Source organism: Macaca mulatta, chromosome 20 (genome assembly GCF_049350105.2).
Source record: "Macaca mulatta isolate MMU2019108-1 chromosome 20, T2T-MMU8v2.0, whole genome shotgun sequence".
NCBI classification, from domain to species: domain Eukaryota; kingdom Metazoa; phylum Chordata; class Mammalia; order Primates; family Cercopithecidae; genus Macaca; species Macaca mulatta.
In genome coordinates this window covers 1865258-1884159 of record NC_133425.1, presented here as the reverse complement: position 1 = coordinate 1884159, position 18902 = coordinate 1865258, and the positions used below count along the sequence as shown (strand labels likewise).

At 63.9% G+C, this 18902-nt stretch overlaps 1 protein-coding gene across 16 annotated transcripts; it reads right to left on the bottom strand.

Annotated features, from left to right (window-relative positions):
- Positions 1-242: 242 nt before the first annotated feature.
- Positions 243-18888, bottom strand: WDR90 (WD repeat domain 90). Of its 16 annotated transcripts, none has more exons than XM_077984780.1 (42): positions 18771-18888; positions 18343-18434; positions 18024-18200; positions 17831-17939; positions 17486-17656; positions 17121-17229; positions 16958-17025; positions 16477-16580; positions 16179-16400; positions 15695-15763; positions 14787-14897; positions 14568-14713; positions 14435-14492; positions 13017-13135; positions 12658-12819; positions 12431-12561; positions 12245-12361; positions 11571-11806; positions 11238-11377; positions 10869-10999; positions 10193-10323; positions 9747-9908; positions 9438-9566; positions 9080-9195; positions 8965-9005; positions 8715-8846; positions 8316-8540; positions 8027-8130; positions 7480-7582; positions 7077-7198; positions 6711-6870; positions 6424-6614; positions 6149-6317; positions 5877-5988; positions 5363-5534; positions 2258-2380; positions 1933-2107; positions 1707-1837; positions 1459-1602; positions 1265-1384; positions 1070-1154; positions 243-629 (listed from the first exon to the last, which is right to left on the bottom strand). In XM_077984780.1, the coding sequence occupies exons 1-42, from the start codon at positions 18883-18885 to the stop codon at positions 472-474; spliced, it is 5592 nt and encodes a 1863-aa protein (XP_077840906.1). In that variant the 5' UTR covers positions 18886-18888; the 3' UTR covers positions 243-471. The 16 variants fall into 16 exon arrangements, with proteins under 16 accessions (XP_077840906.1, XP_077840907.1, XP_077840899.1 ...); XM_077984781.1 differs by having other exon boundaries at positions 16179-16397; XM_077984773.1 differs by having other exon boundaries at positions 18343-18888.
- Positions 18889-18902: the final 14 nt, after the last annotated feature.

The following is an 18902-nucleotide window of genomic DNA, read 5'->3' as shown; positions in this document are numbered from 1 at the left end:
ACAGCCGCACAAGCGAGCCGGGCGGGCCAGAGCGGCCAGGATGTGCGGCGGCGCCACTACGTGGACGCGCCGGGCACTGCAGGCAGCGCAGGCTCCCGGCGCCAGGCCAACCCTGGCGGGCCGACCGGTCATTGCTTCAGGGCACTACAGGAGCCTTGACAAACAGCCGATTAAGGGACAGGCAGAGGCTGAGCTCAGGCCAGGAGTGACCAGAGACAGCCGGTGCAACAATGCAGCAATAATGCAATAAATGCCCATGTTTATTACAAGATAGCAATATTAAAAATTGCTTAGGCAAAAGGGCAACAGATTAAAGTATTTTCAGATCGCCAAATTCACAACAGCTTTGTCCAGACGATTTACATGAATCCTGGCCTGTCCCAGCATGAGGCCATTGACCACCTGGCTTCTCTGCCAAGCTTGTGTCCAGGTACCAGCCGTGACACGCAGCACCATAGTCCCTGCTGCATCTCAGCGGCCGGAGACCTCCCACACCAGGATCTCGTTGCAGGCGGCCGTGAAGAGCAGCCTGGCAGACGGTGTAAACCTGCACAGGTGCACTGCATTGTTGTGGCCAGCAAAGTCCTGCGCAGTCCCCGTGGCACAGTCTACCAGCCTCAGCATGCACTCTGTGGGCACATGGCGCAGGTGGGCCAGGGTCAGGGCCAGGCAGCACGCAGAAGGCTCCCCCAACCCACCCGGACTGTCCCCACTGGGCGTGATGCTGGTCGGGGGAGCCGGTGCTACAAGGGCTCCTGGCTGTGCCCTCCACGTGCCACTAGGACTAGGGGGCCCATCACTGCCAGGCTGTCGGCCCGCAGCTGGGCCGGGTCTCTCCTTAAAAGTCGCTGCCACCCTGCATTCAGGCCCTGTGCTGGGCGTTGTACCTGGTTCCTCACCGGCCTCATCATCTCCTGACCCCGGGACCCTCTCTAGGGCAGGTGTCTTCACCCTACCCCAGAGACGAGGAGCCCAGGCACAGGTGAGGCACCTGTCATGGAGCAGGGCACCAGTCAGCCTACATGGCCCCCACCTAAGACGGGCCCAAACTACATCCACCAGTACTCACCAGCAAAGCCAAGAGCCAGGAGGCGGGTCCCCGGGGACAGGCTCAGGGACATGGCAAAAAAGGGCAGTGGTATCTTCTCCACCACCTGTGGGCAGCCAGCGTGAGGCTCCAGGCCTGTGGGCTCAGGACTCAGCCAGGTCCCACCCACCACGCTGGATCCCTGGGGCTCCGGTGACAAGCAGCAGGTGCATGTACCTGCTTCTGGGAGAGGTCGTAGATGATCACCTCCTTGTTAAAGCCAGGGCCCACGTACATCAGCAGCGCCCCATCCCAGGGGCAGAAGGCAGCGAGGGAGGGCGGCAGGTGGCCCTGAGTCTGCAAAGGCACAGCATGCTGTGGTGGGGTGGATGGGCGCTAGCCCTACCTACAGTGCCAGGAGCATGCTTTACCTCCGTGGTGGCAGGCATTGGGAAACTCAACCAGTCCACGAGCTCACAGCGGTTCCGCAGCCAGTCGGAGGCCCAGACGCTGACCCGCTGGTCCCCACTGGCAGCCAGCCATAGGTCTGTGCCCTCCACCCCTAAGTCTTCACACTGGGAATGGAGTGGGTGAAGGCCGATATGTGCCTTCTGCCAAGATGGTGCCTGCCCCCCCCAGCACCCCGGCCCCTGCTCCCTGGCTCTTGGGGCTGCTTTACCTCTTTCCGGGTGACACAGATGGTAGAGATCGCGGCGCCCTGGTGGTCACTCAGCACACGGAAGGTCATCCCTGTGCGGGAGTGGCTCACAGCCACGAGCCCATCCTTGTCTCCAGAGAGGACAGTCTGACCTGGGACCACACCGTCACCCCGTGAGCCCCCAGCCCAGAGACTGGACCTGGGCCAGGTGAGGACGGCACCATCCCCCACACAGCCAACTCCTCACCATCGGTGGAGAAGGTAACAGTGGTCAGTGCCACCGGGTGGGGATGCATCTTGAGCTCCATGGCTGTCCGGGAGACGCTGAAGATGCGCAGGGAGCCGTCGCCATAGCCTGCCGCTAGCCGCTGCTGCTCAGGGCGGCCACAGCACCGGGGGCTCCATGCGAGGCAGAGGCAGCTCTGGGGACCCACAGTGGGGAAACTTCAGCACTCACAGGGGTCCTGGGGACACACACTCAGGCCAGAGGGAGGATACAGCGGCCCCACCCACGCCAGGCCCCCTGCGAGCAGGCCCTCACCCCATCCCCAGCCTGGGCACTCCCCACACACCTGGTTCAGCACCTGGAACTGGATCACAAGCTCCATGCTGGCCAAGGCCCACACCCGCACACTCCCGTCCTCACCGCACGTGGCACAGTGGGACTCCCCGGGGCCAAAGACCACCTCGTTCACCTGAGGGAAGCCGTAGCTAAGCTGGGGGTGTTGGCCGCTTGGCAGGGGAAAGGCACACAGGCATTTCCTATTCCAGCCCCCAGGGCCGGGCTGTCCAAACCAGAGCATGTGCCTCTGGCCCCGGCCAACTCCACATGGCGAAAAGGAGCAGTTCCGGCCTCCCGTGTGCGTCCCTGCGCTAGATGTGGGTGAGTCCAAACCAAAGCAAGCCTACTAGCCAGTCAAACTCGGTGGGATACTGAGGAGAAAGCTGTTTTGACGGCACCTCAAACACAGCAGTGTGGCCGTGTGTCCCTAGCAGGCTGCGGAACGAGGTCAAAAGCACAGACGCGCCGGACGCGGTGGCTCAAGCCTGTAATCCCAGCACTTTGGGAGGCCGAGGTGGGCGGATCACAAGGTCAGGAGATCGAGACCATCCTGGCTAACACCGTGAAACCCCGTCTCTACTTAAAAAAAAACAAAAAACTAGCCGGGCGTGGTGTGGGCGCCTGTAGTCCCAGCTACTAGGGAGGCTGAGGCAGGAGAACGGCGTGAACCCGGGGGGCGGAGCTTGCAGTGAGCCGAGATCGCGCCACTGTACTCCAGCCTGGGGCACACAGCAAGACTCCGTCTCAAAAAAAAAAAAAAAAAAGCACAGACGCTGCTGGTTGCAGTGAGTACGCCATGCAGTCGCGTTTCTCCTCCCAAAACCGCTGCGTGCCGATCGGGGGGAAAGGCAGACGTGTTATTATGTGGGTGCCACTGACAGCTGGGACTGCTGTACTGGCAGAAAAGAGACACAGGTGCCACTCACTAGTGAGAGGAAGCGACACAGCCGGCACCAAATGTGGACTTTACGTGCAAGTGAGAACACGATGCACTTCATTAAGAAAATCAGTTCAGCCGGGCGCGGTGGGTCACGCTTGTGATCCTAGCACTTTGGGAAGCCGAGACGGGCGGATCACGAGCTCAGGAGACTGAGACCATCCTGGATGACACGATGAAACCCCGTCTCTACTAAAAAATACAAAAAAAAACTAGCCAGACGAGGTGGCGGGCGCCTGTAGTCGCAGCTACTCAGGAGGCTGAGGCAGGAGAATGGTGTGAACCCAGGAGGCGGAGCTTGCAGTGAGCTGAGATCCGGCCACTGCACTCCAGCCTGGGTGACAAGCAACTCCATCTCAAACAAGCAAACAAAATCAGTTCAGCTGAGCGATGAGGGACTGCAGGGACTCAGACCAGGACGTCTCAGTCTGTCTCCCCAGGAGGGGCCCTGGGCCCTGGGCCCTGCAAGGAAATGGTGAAGTCCGGGCGCAGGCAGAACCATACAGGCGGGGCCCAGAATTCCTTACACTTCCACATCACAGGGAGGCCACCAGCGACCACAGGCTCAGGTCACGGACTCAGGACCTGAATTTCCCGGCCCTGGTGGGTGGACACACGCATGATCTACCCATACAATGGAACAGTATTTGGCCGTAAAGAGTAATGACTGGCTTGGCACACACAGCGGCCGGGATGACCCTGGAAACCACACTCGGGGAGAGAAGCCAGGTGAGCCAGTTCCTACAGAACATCCTGAACGGGAAAATCTAGACACAGAAAGCCACTCAGTGGTTGCCAGGGGCTGGGGAGGCGGGAAACGGAGAGTGACCGAGGAACAGGCACACACAAGGTTTCCTCTGGTTCCACAGCTGCTGAATATGCTGAAACTCACCTACTGAAGTGCACAGAGCTCATGCTTTGACAACCATACCTCAACAAACCTGCTGCCAGAAAGGTAAACAACCCTCACCCGTCTCACACTCAACTTCCTCTGCTGGCTATCGTCATCTTCAAATACTAAAGACAGGTGTCTAAAGAAAGAAGCGAGGGACAACTGGAAGATGGGACTTGGCATCAAGGAACAATCAATCCCCGTGGGGACCAGGTGACCACACGCAGAGCTCTTAGACCCACAGGAGGAAGCCCGTGGCCGCAGCTGCTGGACCAACGCCACACCAGAAACCTGGTCCAGCAGGGAAGGACTAGCACCTGTCCTGCTGCCCCAATTCAGCCCAGGAGGCCACCTCTCCTAAGGCTGCAGCTGGTGGGTGAGGGGGCGACATGGTGGCTGCCCCAACCCCATGAGGCCACGGAGCTTCCAGGCCAGGTGGTCCCAGAGAGGTGAGTGCTGTGTGCTTCTTGGAGACATGGCTCCAGCACAAGGAGGCTGCAGGACAGAGCTGGGCCTTACAGAACTGGACCCAACACCGACCAGAACCTGACCAGATCTGACCCAGAGAGAGCAGAACTTGACCCAGTAGCCGCCCGGCCTCCTGACCTCTTGAGCCCACGAGACTGAGTCAGCAAAGCCAGTCTATGGGAGGTGCGGGGACAGACGATGTGGGGTTTTTAATCTTTTTCTTCCCTTTGAAATGGAGTCTTGCTCTGTCGCCCAGGCTGGAGTGCAGTGGTGCAATCTTGGCTCACTGCAACCTCTGCCCACTGGGTTGAAGTGATTCTCTTGTCTCAGCTTCCAGAGTAACTGGGATTACAGGTATACATCAGGAGGCCCAGCTAATTTTTGTATTTTTAGTAGAGACAGAGTTTCGCCATGTTGGCCAGGCTGGTCTCAAACTCCTGACCTCAGGTGATCTGCCTGCCTCGGCCTCCCAAAGTGCTGGGATTATGGGCGTGAGCCCCCACACCCGGATTAATGTGGTTTCTTTGACAATTAAAAAACAAAACAAAACAAAACCAAAAAACTCAAAGCAATAGCATGGAAAGGACGGTTTGAGAACACTTGCAAGGCCTGCCAGGCGGCTCCCTGGTGCAGACACAACCGGGATGGCACTGAGGGACGTGCACACCCAAAACCTTCCTCCTGTGAACCCCAAGGCGGCCGCTGTGAGCCACTGACCGCAGGACTTGGAATAATCTGGGCTGGCGGAGATGGGGCCAGCAGGCAGGAGGGCGCCAGGTTCGGCTGCCCTGCCTCTGTCCAGGCTGGAAGTCCCTCACCTTGCTCCTGTGGCCACTGATGAGACGTGTGCTAGTGCCCTCGGCCCAGCTGATGAACCAGAGCGTGCCCGCTCTGGTGCCCACGACGCCCATGTCCACGCTGCCATCGAAGCTGGCGCTCACCACAGCCCCGTCCAGCACCAGCTCGCGTTCCATGAACACAGAGCTGGACCTGAAGGTGCAGGGGAGGAGGAGAGAGGAGAGAACAGCGGGTCTCAAGGCTGACAAGAGCCAGCGGGGTCCCCAGCTGAGGCAGGGCCTTCAGCATTACGTCTTGGGGCCTGGCTGTGCCCTCCCGGCGGAGAAGAGAAAGCCCATGGAGCTGGGGCTTCTGGGCCGGTGCCTGTCCTCGATGGCAGCCAGCGAGGCCCAGGCCACACCCAAGCCTGTCCCTCGGAGGAGCTAGCAGACGGCTGGTCTGCAGGGCAGTCTAGCCGGGGGCACTGGCTGCAAGCCCCGGTCAGGGACACCAACACCCACCTGCAGCTGAAACACACGGGGGTGAAGGGCTCACCTGGCACCCGAGCCCTTGCACCTCAGCTCCGACACAGGCCCCACAGCCCACAGGCGAAGCCGCCCTGTGCTGCTACCGCTGACCAATCGAGAGCTCGAACACAGCAACAGCCCTGGGAGCAGGAGGAGCCATAAGGGGCCACGGCTGCCCTCCCAGAGGCCCCGGGTCACAAGGCTGCCCGGACGCCAGGGCTGGAGATGAGGCCTCTGCCCCGGTTCTGAGGATCCCAGGTAGGGGTCCTGAGGGCCACAGGGCTTCTGCAGGGCACTCACCAATGCCACCATCGTCTGCCTCCCAGGACAGGAAGCAGCGGCCAGCACGCGTGTCCCAGACACAGACCTGGCCGGAGCTGGTGCCACAATAAAGCAGGGGGGGTGCCCCGTAGCACAGCGAGGTCAGCTCTCCAGCCCCCACTGTCTCTGGGACCTGCTCTCGATGCACCTGGCAGGGTACGAGTAGCCATGGGTCAGTGGTGTCCCGGGGCCCAGTCAGATTCCACCCCACAAAACGACCCCTGGGCCCAAACACCAAGCGGGTGACCTGGCACCTGAAGGCTGATGTCTGCCCCACGTTGCTGCAGGAGCCAGAAGGTGACAGTGCCCTGGCCCACACAGGCGAGCTCGCCGGCGTCCCAGGGGTTGAAGGCCACGCCATGCACCGGCTCCGGGAGGCGGGTGGAGGACACAAGGTCATAGGTGGCCGTGCCCCACAGGGCGAGGGTGCGGCCGTCGTGGTCCCCTGGGAAGGACACACAGCAGCCGCGTCAGGTGCACAGGTGCAGCCCCCCCGCAGGGTCTAGGGAAGCCTGTGGCCTCTGACCCCCCCACCACTGACCCAATGTGACGAGAAGCCTGTCATCTGGTGAGAAGGCCAGGGCCAGCACGGTGGTGCTATGGTGGGAAATGAGATGCTGGCAGAGGCCACCAGACACGTCCCAGACGCGGATCTGACAATGGTCAGTCGTGCTGCTGCGGCCCGAGGCAGAGGCCAAGACCTGGCAGGCGAGAGAGGCAAGAGGACATGCAGTGAGTGGGGAGGCCGCGGCCGGCTGGCCCCGCCTCAGCTCTGCCAGCTCTGGCTGGAGTGGAGGCTGGGGTGGCCATCGGCTCCGTCTGTGGTGGTGAGAGCCCGCACTGGTCCGGGAGCTGGGTTCTGCCAGGCACAGTGGTCCTGGGTGAGGAGGGCAACGTAGGCGGGCACCTGGGCACTGTGGCTGAGGGCCAGCGTGGAGATCTCCGCAGGGTGGCCGGGCCAGTGCTGCTGGGCGCCAGAGTGCAGGTCTTCCACCACCACCAGGCGGCCGCAAGTGTAGGCAAAGAAGCCTGTGCGGAGAGAGGGCGGGGCCTGGGGGCGGGGCCACGCAGGGGCGGGGCCTGGCCGAGCCGCAGGGCGGGGCCAAGGGGTTAGCATCATCCCGGGCACAGGCGCACCCTCCCCACCGCCCGGCAGCCAAAGTGCTTCCCAGGACCTGGGCTGGAGCGCCAGGAGGCGCTACCGGGAGAACAGAGCCCCACACTGATGGCTGGCGCTCACATGCCGCCAGGGCCTGGCCTTGGGGTCGAGACAGCTGGACTGGGGGTGGGGGTAAGCTCTGGGCCCCCACCTGTGTCCGGCCTCCAGACCATGTTTGCCCGCCCATTCCCGCTGTAGCCAACGACAGCCTTCAGACGCAGCCACTCACTGCTGGCGGGAGGCAGGGAAGTGCCCTGCAAGGAAGGAGACCCGGATGCTGCTGGGGCCCAGCATGGCCACCTGGGCTCCAAAGCCTGCACATGGGAGGCTGCTTTGGGGCATACCCAGGCCAGCTGCAGAGGGCACCCAGGGGCATAGATGGGGAAGCAGGGGTGGGAGGTGTGGGCACTCGGTGTGCCAGGGCCAGGAGGGACACAGGCCCGTGGGGCTCTCAAGGGCAGCTGCTGGATGAGAGGGGAAGGCGGGTCAGCAGGAGGCCACCACAGGGTCCCGTCTGGAGGCTGGCGGAGGGCAGGGGTGGGGGTGCGGGATGAAGGTGCCTCCAGGAGACAGGTGCCCGAAGGCCAGAGCATCACCTTTGGAGACCAAAAATAACCCTGAGGAGGTGCTGGGGAGCCCTGGGGGGGGGCCTCTGTGCATGCTGGGGAAAAAGAGGGCTCCCAGAAACCACTCCCCACCTTGGCAGAGTGGGGGCCACGGCTGGCCCTGGCAGGTGTGAAGGCCTTGTGGGAAGCCGGGCAGGTGGTGCGTGGGGCCCCCGAATTCTTGGTGTCGCTGGTGCCTGGCAGGGAGGAGGCAGAGCCTGTGACATCACACTGCCCTGTAGCTCTTCAGAGACCCCACACACTACACGCAGAGTCTCCCCGCAAGGCCCTGGTCTACCACACAGTGAGAATGCACAGTGGGGCAGAGGCCACGGCCACAGGCACAGGCAGGTGACCTCGCCTCTTCACACGGTGGACTCACCGACCGCCCTCAGGCCCCTGCACCGGCACCATCGTCCCTGCCCTGCCCTCCACTGCTCACAGGGTTGGCTGGGGGAACAGGGAGATAGGGCAAGCCCCCAGGAGCCCACTGCCGCAGCCCAGGCCCTGTCTCCAGCCCTGCCGGCCTCCTTCTCCGTGAGCAGTGACCCCTCGGGGTCACGGCTCTCCTCACAGGGTCCTTCCTCATCCGACGTGGTGAAGGTGCCTGGGCCCAATGAAGAGAGGAAAAGCTGCCCACGTCCCCTCTCCCCACTGTGTCCCACCTGATGAGCAGTGATGGTACCTGCACCCGAGCTGGACGTGCATGAGCACCTGCTGTCACTGGGCCTGTGCCCTCAGACCCGAATCCCCCCACTCCCCCAGGACCCCTGCTGCTCACCATCGCCACCTTCGGGAGGCCTGGCACAAATGCCCAGCCGTGGTGGAGATGCCTGAGATGGCTTGGGGACCTGCTGCCGGGGGAGCTCGCTGGCCCTGGACGCAGCATCCTCTAGCTGTCCTGTGCCCAGGCCTGGGGAATAAGGAGCCCTGTGATGTTTGGGGAGGAAGAGGAAGGGCCGTTGGGCAGACACAGGACCAGCCCCAGAGTCAGCGCAGCGCCTGCCCCCTTGCTGAGCACAGCCACTCACCTGCCTCGCAGGCTGGGGAGGGCCCAGGGAACCTTTGGTCGCTGGAGAAGGAGGAAAGAGGGTTTCAGGAAGGCCCGGGGGGCCTAAGCAGACACAGCTGAGAGTAGACACTTGCCTCTCAGTAGTGGCCAGGATATCCCAGAGAAAGATGGCATCCCCTGCGCTGAGGACCTGCTGCTGGTCAGGAGAGAAGGTCACAGCCTGCACAGGCTCCGAGTGGCCGATGTACACCTAGAGGTAGTGGCGTCACATGCAGGGACCCTGAGGCAGGGCATGGATGCTGCCGTGTGCCCAGCCCCTGGGGGTGGTGAGCCCCACACAGCATGAGACCCCGGAGGCACAGGAGGTCCTTGAAGGCTCACTCTTACCTCTCACCTTCTGCTCTCCCTGCCCCCACCCACACCTGCAGGGGTCTCCCGGGCCACCTGAGGTTTTCCTGATGGCCAAAGCCACCTGCCTCCCCACGCACACACCTGGGGGCCTGGGTTGGCCTGTGTCGTGTAGTCCCACACCTTGACTGCCCGGCCAGCAGCCATCAGCAGGAAGCGGGCATCCTCACTGAGCATCAAGGAGGAGCAGGGCTCAGGGTGGACACCGGGCAGCTGGAACACAGTGCTCTTGGGAAATGCTGTGTCTCAGGAAAGTGGCTGGCAGCCTGGGGCCTCCCTTCGTTGCGGGTATGGCGATGGCCCCCCACCCAGCTGGAGGGGCTGCAGGCACAGAGGCCGGGCCTGGACCGCACAGGGAGGGCCAGGTCGGCGGGCTGCAGCCCTGAGGCTCACCTCCCGGATGATGCGGCCTGACGCAGCATCCAGCACCATGACTCTGTTGGACGAGGTGGACACCAGCAGGTGGCCCAGGGCTGCAGGGCCAAAGCACACAGCCATGGCTGAGTCCAGGCGGCCGCTGGCCAGGTCCAGAGTGCCGATGTCGACTCGCAGCAGCTGGGATAGCAGCAAGTGGCCGACAGTCAGGTCCCCAGGCAGAGCTGGTGCCACCCAGGGCCAGGCCTGGGAGGGAAGCCCCGGGGACACTCACTCGGCACCCAGGCAGCACCTGCCCTGTACAGGAACCTGGCCGCACCTGGACCCCACATGGCTGATGTGTACTGTGACAGGAGGCGGGACAGGGCCTAGGTCCTGCTCGAGTGGCTGTGACCTCCCTCCTGCCCCTGCAGCCAGCCTTTCATGGCCCAGTCTCCCTGGACCCAGGAGGGCTGCAGACTCACCTCGTCCAGGGAGGCCGAGCCCATGACTGTCACTGTGTGCCTGGAGGGTCCCACGAAGGCCAGCAGGCGGCCATCCCTGCTGACTGCCAGAGTGCTGGGGCTCGCAGGGGCATCCGGCCATACCATGTCCGCTGTGGCCACATGGGGCGGGGCAGGGGTCAGCTTGGGGGGAGGGAGCGCCGGGGTACACGTGGCCAGGGCCCAAGGAGGCCACTACCCCTGCCCCCACTTTCGGGAAACACCAGCCCAGGAGCTCAGATGCGTCACAGTGGCAGAGGAACGCCAAGGTGCCAGTGGGTGCCAGGTGCTGCCAGGGGAGCTGGGAATCCCTGTGGGCTAGCAGTGGTCACAAGTGACCACTCAGGTGGCCCAAGTTATGGTGGCCGCAGGACAGGTCAGGTGCCCGTGGCTGGGTCTGACCCCAGCTGCTGACCTGGAGCTTGGGCTGCCTGCCTCCTCCTGGGCACAGACCTGGGCTGACCTCTGGCCTTGGGGGCCGGGGAATGCTAAACCACAATCTTAGCGCCTTGACAAGGTGACTGAGGCAGCCGCGCCGCCCCACAGGACCCAGCCAGTGGACCAGGAAACCGGCACGTGTGTCGAGGTGTTGGCCTGCACCAGACCCAGGCCTCTCCTGCCCGGAGGAGTCCCCTGGAGCGGCTGCGGGGGGCCCAACCTGCCACTCGGAGGACATGCCACTGGGGGTCTGCACAGTTGTACTGGGCCAGGGAGCCCCGGGAGCAGGAGCTGAAGAGCAGGCGGCCGTCAGGGGTGGCGGTCAGGCCGGTGATGGCTCCTTGGTGGCACCTGCAGTACACACAGGGACCCCGCTGGCGCCAGCCCCAAAGCCCAGCTAGGACGTGAAGCCCCAAGAACCACAGGGTCCCTCGACCTCCAGCCAACCAGTCTGGCCACGGAAGTCCCCGTGGGGCAGCAAAGGGTGGGGCTCTGGCCAGCGCTGGCCATCCTGCACATGACCCCCGGCTGGCCACCCCAGCTTCCACCGCGGGGTCTCCGTGGGGCTGGTGGCTGGCTGGACACTTACGTGTGTTCCACCAGGACCTCAGCGGCCTCCAGGCTGAAGGAGCGCACAGCCCCACTGCTAAAGCCGCAGAAGAAGATTGGCCTTGTGGGGTGGAAGGTGACGGTACACGGGGCCTCCTCTGATGATGTAAAGTCGTACAGCTGTGGGACAGGGGCCATGCTGAGGGGAGGGCAGGGATCACAAGGGCCCAGAGGTTCTCCAGGAGGCCCAAACCCACCAGGCCGACACAGCCTGGAAAGACCAGGTCCCTATAGGCCCCCCTCACCGCTGCTGACAAACCCCTGCTTCACGACCTCCTGGCCTTCCCTGCCGCGCTGCCCCTGCCAACCGCACCTGCTGCAGGGTGGCCAGGTCCCAGATGCGGACAGTGCGGTCCTGGGACACGGTAGCCAGCTGTCCCCGCCTCTGCTCCGTGGCGAGGGCCAGCACTGGGGCGGTGTGGGAGCGAGCCAGCATGTGGTACACCCGGGACGGCGTGTCCAGGAAGCCCAGGTGGCCCGAGGAGGTGGCGGACAGCACGCGGAGGCCGTCGGGGCTGACACAGACTGAGCTGACGGGGCCCTCGTGCTCTGTGGGTGGGGCGGGGTCAGGGACCTCCCAGGGCCACCCCAGGGTGAGTGGTATGCCAGAGCCAACCCTGGGCAGCCACTGCTCAGGCTTCAGGTTCCCAAGACCTCAGCAAATGCACTCCCTGCTGCTCAGAGTCCCGGGCTCCACATGGCTGCAAGATGCAGCTCCCTTGAGACCACCACTCCGAGGCTAGGCAGGACCCAGGCTGAGGGGCTTCGCCCACTACCCATGGCCCACCAAGCCCTTCCGTGAGGCTGCCCTGTGGGCCGCCCTGGCATCAGCCGCCCCAGGGCTCAGGACACGTCGCTTGGCCCCGTGGCTCCCCGTGCAACCAGGAGCCAGGGCGGCTGACAGCAGAGCCCCAGGGACTTGGCCTTCCCTGCCCCAGCATCCAGGCGAGGCTCTCCCGAGTTGGAGGAGCGTGCCTACAACCTCACCTGCCTCTAGGAGCACCGAGGAAAAGTCCAGGGGCCAGAGCCGCAAGTAGCCATCCGCAGAACCCACAGCACACATGGCCGGGGAGAGGCTGAGGCTGCTGATGGCAATGCCGGGCCCTGGGGGCGGGGGGGCGTCAGTACCTCAGTGTCCCTGCCACCCTCGCCACATGGCAGGAGCCCTCTCACCTGTGCTGAAGGTCTGCTTCTGCGGGTGGGGGCCGCCCAGAGTCTGTGTGGGGAGCAGGCGGCGGGCATGCCGCACGACCATGCACTGACAGTCGATCTCCAAGATGTGGCCGCTGCGGCTGCACACGAAGCTGCCCAAGAAGGCAAGAGGGGAGGTAAGGCCCTCAGGGTACCAGGCACCAGGGCCCCCACGCTGGGGCAGGCTGTGGGGAAGGGCAGGGGCTCACAGCATGGCAGCCGAGGGCTCCGGGCAGCCGTCCCGGGCCTGCTTGAAGGCGAGGTCGGTGAACTGCAGCACGTGGTGCTCCCCCAGGTCCACGGGGCAGGAACGCAGTGCCCTGCCACGCAGCCGCCAGAGCCGCACGCTGCCCTGCCCACACGACGCCATCCTGCGAGGAATGAGAACTGAGCACCGCAGCAGCCCGCAGTGCCCTGACCTGCCAGGAGACGTGATGCACAACCAAGGCTGGGAACGACGGTCCCCGAGCCAGGGGGAGGTGCTCGGGCCGCAGTCCCCACTCCAGGACCCGGTCCCCACTCTGGGCCTAGACCCTCTCCCAGCATCGTGGATGGGCAGCTGCATCACCTGGTTTCATCAAAAAAGGTGACCCGGAAGGCCTGGACGTCAAAGTCAGTGTGCGCCTTTGCCAGAACAACCACCTCACCGCCGAGGCCCACCTGGCCGGTGCCCCAGGCCACCACCATCTGCAACAAGCCCAGGCTGAGCCCGCACAGCAGGGCCAGTCAGTGCCGCCTTGATTCTGCCAGGCCCAGCTGAGCCCCACCTGGATGTGGCTTTTCTCTCACGCAGAGACCAGCCTCTGAGCGTGCGGCTGCGTAGGGTGGAAGGAAATCAGCCCCTCCATCTTCTCGCCCGGACATGTGGCAGCTTTGGGACGACTACAGAGACCCACGATGCTGAGTGCTGCATCCCATCCACAGAGAAGTAAAAACCCACCCGCAAGCTGGAAGGCAGATAAAAAGCAGCTCGTGGCCGGGCACAGTGGCTCATGCCTGTGATCCCAGCACTTTGGGGGGCTTGAGGTGGGAGGACTGCTTGAACCCTGGAGTTTGAGACCAGCCTGGGCAATGTAATGAAACCCCATCTCTACAAAAAGTTAAAGAAGCAAAACGCGGCCGGGCGCGGTGGCTCAAGCCTGTAATCCCAGCACTTTGGGAGGCCGAGACGGGCGGATCACGAGGTCAGGAGATCGAGACCATCCTGGGTAACACAGTGAAACCCCGTCTCTACTAAAAATACAAAAACTTAGCCGGGCGAGGTGGCAGGCGCCTGTAATCCCAGCTACTCGGGAGGCTGAGGCAGGAGAATGGCGTGAACCCGGGAGGCGGAGCTTGCAGTGAGCTGAGATCCGGCCACTGCACTCCAGCCCGGGTGACAGAGCGAGACTCCGTCTCAAAAAAAAAAAAAAAAAAAAAAAAGAAGCAAAACGCTAGCCAGGTGCAGTGGCCCACGCCTGTGGCCCAGCTGTCTGGGAAGCCGAGGCAGGAAGACGGCCTGAGTCCAGCTGGCAGGGAGGTCAGGGAGGGGTCGAGGCTGCAGTGAGCTGTGACTGCACCACTGCATCCCAGCCTAGGTGACAGAACAAGGCCCTCCCTCAAAAAAAAGTATTCTAAAAAAGTGCCCCCACCAAGACGCCAGGCGCTTTGGCTGTGTGGACGTGCCACTGATGCCCAAGCGTGGGTAGCTGCAGGGGCTCTGCCATGTGAAAATCTCGTAACTGCATCACCAGCAGAGAGAACGAGGCAAGGCGTGTAAATGCTGACTGAAACCGACTCCAATGGCCGATAAACCAAGACACGTGAGAAATGTGAGCTGCTGGTGCTTTCTGTAGAGAGCAGGTGGGCGGCATGAACACCGGAGTGCACAGAGCCGGGACCCAGGATCGCACGAGATGGAGGTTCAGAAAACCAAGACCCTTCAAGCTGCCTGCGTGCATCAGGACGGCCCCCCCGGCCCCCAGTCCCCGGCCAGGGCCCGGTTACCGTCCTCCCGTGGCGGTCCTTGCCAACCCCGCAGAGAAGGGCTCCGCTGTCAGAGAAGCTATGAACAGGGGGAAGATGGTCAGTGTCGCCTGGGCTGACCCCCACCCCCTGCGTGGGGCAGACCTGTGCCCACCTGAGGGAGCAGACGACATGCACTGGGCTCTGGAACACGCACAGGCACCGCCCGGTCTGGAAGTCCCAGAGCCGTATCACACTGGGGGTCCTTGCCTGGGCCGAGGCCAATAGTGAACCGCTGCCATCCAGCGCCAGGGCAGACACCTAGGAGGCAGAAGGGTGAGGGAGGGTGCAGAGGCTGCAGGTGCGAGCTGCCCTGGGCCCGGGCAGCACCCACCTTGTCTGTGTGGCCGAGGAAGAAGCGCTGCTCCCCCGTGTCCACGAGCAAGACGACGATGACCGCATGGCAGGGGTATACAACAGCCGTCCCGTCTGGGGTCCACAGGGCCTGGCACAAGGGGGCACAGAGCTTAGGACTGGTGCTGTGCCAGGCCCCTCCTGGCTGCTGGGAGGTCAGCTTCACCTCCCACTCCAGCCGAGGGAGAGGGGTGGCAGGCCTGGCACACACACCTGGGCACACAGCCACCCAGGAACAAGAGAAAACACCCTGCACACACTACACACACGAGTCACAGGCTGCAGATGTCAAAAGAACAGCTGGAACACGCAAGCAGGCATGCGTACACACACGCACAGACGCCTGTCCTCTAAGCCCCGCCTCCAGTGCAAGAAACTCCGGGGTGGGGATAACAAAAAGCCAAAGGGCCCCCAAACACTCAGAGCAGGCACCCAGCAGGGCCTGACAAGGGCCCAAGGCCACTGGGGCAGAGGGGAAGGCCACCTCCTCTGCCATGGGGCTCCTCTCCTAGAAGGCCCTCGCCACCCATCAGGGACCCACAGGTTGTGCCCACAGCCTGGCCCCACGCTGCTGGTCTGGACCATCAGAGCTCTAAAGACGTGAGAGCTCTGGGTCTTCGGGGGGAGCACTTAGCCCAGCCAGTGAGTAAGAGATGCCCGTGACCCTGAGAGCCCCCTGGTACCAGGAGGTGACAGCAGCTGTGGGCGGGGCAGATGCCTGAGCACGCGGGAAGCAGCAGTCTGCAGGGGGACAGGACCGCTGTGCCGAGGGGGCTCGGGAGCCCACACAGCCACCACAGGACATAGGTCTCTCCTTTCTCCCTGTCCCATATCAGCGCTCAAGGCAGCCAACAGGAGCTGCTCTGGACACAGCCACAGGAGCCTCACCTGTCTGGTGCTGTGGCCCCCAAAGCCGATGACGCCCTTGAGCCTCAGGATAGGGTCCGGGAGGAAGCGCTGAAACAGCCATTCACATCAAGGCCCTGGAAGGCTCAGCCAGGCCCCCAGAATGCACCTGACCAACTCTAGGCCCCGCCAACCCCTAACTGGGTCCTGCCTCTCAAGAAGACTGCCTTGGTCCTGGGTAGCTCCTGCTGGTGTGCTAGGAAGGAAGCTGGGACTCCGGCTGTACTGCCAAACCTTCCAGGGTCCCCCACAGACTACCTGGGGCTGGGGCACTGGGGGTGAGCAGAAGCCCTTCCTCACTCTTTGTGGACAGAGATTCTTCCCCAAAGCTGCCTCCCACCAGCCTCAGGAGGTTGAATCAGAGATCGCCAGAGACACATCCGTCCTGAATGCATCTCGTGGCGGGCTACCAGCTGCCCCGGCCCACACATTGCCGGACCCCGCCTGCTGTGGGATGGGCACTCACCTTGCAGGAGCCGGCATCCTCAAAGGCCACAGGCACCTCAGTCGACTCGTGAGTCAACACGTGGGTGCCGGCAGCAGCCGTGTGGACGTCAGAGGCCTTCACCCGGGCCCAGGGCTCAAGGCTATGGAAACGGGGGCCATCCGCGTTGGAGGCCTCTGAGCGCTCTTGGGACAGGCTGACCTCTGGGAAGGGCCTGGGTGCCAAGGGGGCCTGGCTGGACTGCTGGGGGACAAGTGCCCATCAGTGCTCTGGGCCATCACGCCCCAACCCCAACTCAGAGGACGAAGGGGATACTCACGGCTGTGGGGCTGGGTGTCTGGACCACTGGAGACACACTGAATCGCACAGGTTTGCTGGAGGCCACTGGGCAAGGGAGAGGGTGTGGCCCCGGCCCCAGGAGGACTACAACAGAGAAAAGACCCCCAGTGACCCAGGGGTGAGCTATGCAGAGCCCTGGTGAAGGTGACGCCTGGGGAGAAGCAGCAGCAAGTGGCCCAGCCTCACAGGCTCTGCAGGACCCACAGCCAGCATCCCACTTCCGCCCTAGGCCCTGAAACCCTTCTCTTCCAGCTAGAAAGCTTGGGGCCCCTAGGTACCCCTCACACAGACCTCTCACCCATGTGGTTCTGGGAGCTCGGACAACCTACAGCCTTCCCTGGGTCCCTGCACCAGCTGCAGCCAGCACACCACTGGGTCCTTTCCCAGCCCTCCCCTCTCCTACCAAGCCCCACGCGCCCTACAGGCCTTAACCTGGGTCCCCGCTGACCCCACAGGCCCACCTGCCTCAGGAGGTGAACCGCTCTTCTCCATCGGCTTGGAAGGCACTTTCAAGCTGTCGCTTGGAAACCTTGGCAGGCAGAGGGACAGTCAGCGTCTGGGGGCCCAAGGGCCACCTACCCTCCCACCACCAAGGCTGCCGTGGAAAAAAGCAGAACCACTCACCGGACATGGACGTAGCGGTCATGCCAGCTCTCGCCCTTGGGCACAGGGAAAGCCATTTCCCGAGGCATAGGAGTGACGGGCAGCTTTGCCCACGGGGCCCCAGAGATGGCTACAAGGAGCAGGGTTGTTCCAGGTCAAGGGAGGCTGTTTGGCCACCTGAGCACGGGGCACCTGCCAAGGCACCGCCATACCACCAGCCCAGCCACCACCCCACCCCCCGGCTGCCTCCGGGATGGGGTTCTGGCCAGAGCTCAGAAACAGCACAGCTTGAATACTGTACTTTCCTAAGCACCCTGGACTCGGGCCTCTCCAGGGCTGACAGCATGGGTGAGACGTGGAGTGGGGAGCACAGGTGCGGCCCTCACCAGGCTCAAAGCACAGGTCGCTGGTGTAAAGGTTCCTGACCAGCAGGCTGGCGCACAGCCTGACGCTCTTGAGATGGCCGTAGCGACGGTTCAGGTAAACCAGGAGAATGTCCTGCAGGTCGAGCTGCAGGAAGGTCCAGCGGGCTCCATGGGGGACCAAACCCACCAGATCTGCAGGACAGGCACTCAGGGTCAGCGCCCACCATCCTGACAGCCCGACTCCCAGAACTGTGAGCTTGTGCCCCCGCCAGGTTGTCCCCCAGGCCACAGAGGAGCCTCCCTGGGCCTGCACCAGCTCTCTCCAGCCGCCTGTCCTGGACCATTCACACCCCATCTCAGTGTCACCTCTCTGGGGTGTCCTGGCCTCCAGGACGAAGGGAAACTGGAGCCGCGTGGCCGTAGATTTAAACTCCTTGAAGAGGTTGGAGAAAGACACACGGATGACCTGGTTGTCCTGTGGGGACGGAGCAGGGCCTTGAGGAGACGGGCCGCAGGGGTGCTGGGGCTCCCATGCAGCCCCCAGCCGCGGGCTCTGTACCTCGGTGGACACATCCAAGTGGATGACGAAGTGCTTGTTGGGCAGGGGCCGAAAGAGCACATACAAGTACCGCCCGGTCAGCCCCAGGGACTGGGTGCTGTTCTTAGGCAGCTGGATGTAGTTGGCGGCAGAGACTGAGCCCCGAATGCGATACACGGCGCCCTTCAGGGTCTTGTCCTGGAGAAGCGGGAGCCCGCGTCACCGTCACCGACGGCAACCAGGAGAAGTGCAGCGGGGGCGAGGGGACCCCTCGGGGGCGGGGCCGTTCTCCCGGGGGCAGGGCAGGGGTGTGGGCTCCGGGCGAGCCCCGGCCGCCTACCGTCACCACGGCCACGTCCCCCTGCTTGGCGGAGCGCTTCCACTCGTCCACACGGAAGTGTCTGAAGACGTTGAGGAACGGGTGCTGCCACGCTGCGGGGAGCGGGCGGCGGGCGTCAGGGGGCCCAGCCCCGCGAGCCGGAGCCACTGCGGAGCTGGGCCCGGCCTCGGGGACCAGGCAGGAGCCGGTGGGGCCAGGGCTCTCCGCGCCTTCCCCGGCGACGCCAACGCCAGCGAGGCGGGCGGGACGAGTCCGGGCGCCCGAGGGAAGCCAAGCTCCGGGAGCCCGAGGGTGGGCGCCCGGCAGGCGGTACTCTGCCCGAGCGGGGACTCTGGCCTCGGGGCCTAGGCGGGGGCCCTGAGCGCCCCGGCCGCCGACCCTGGACCCCGGAACCCCGGAACCCGGGACCCGCGCCCGCCGCGCGCTACCTCGGGCCATGGCGCCGCTCGAGCTTCCCGCCTTAGCGTCCGCGCGCCCGGCGCGGGACATGCAGCGCGGCGCCTGGCAACGGCTGCCTGACAACGGTGCTACTTCCGCCGTCATGGCGGCACCCTGGCCAC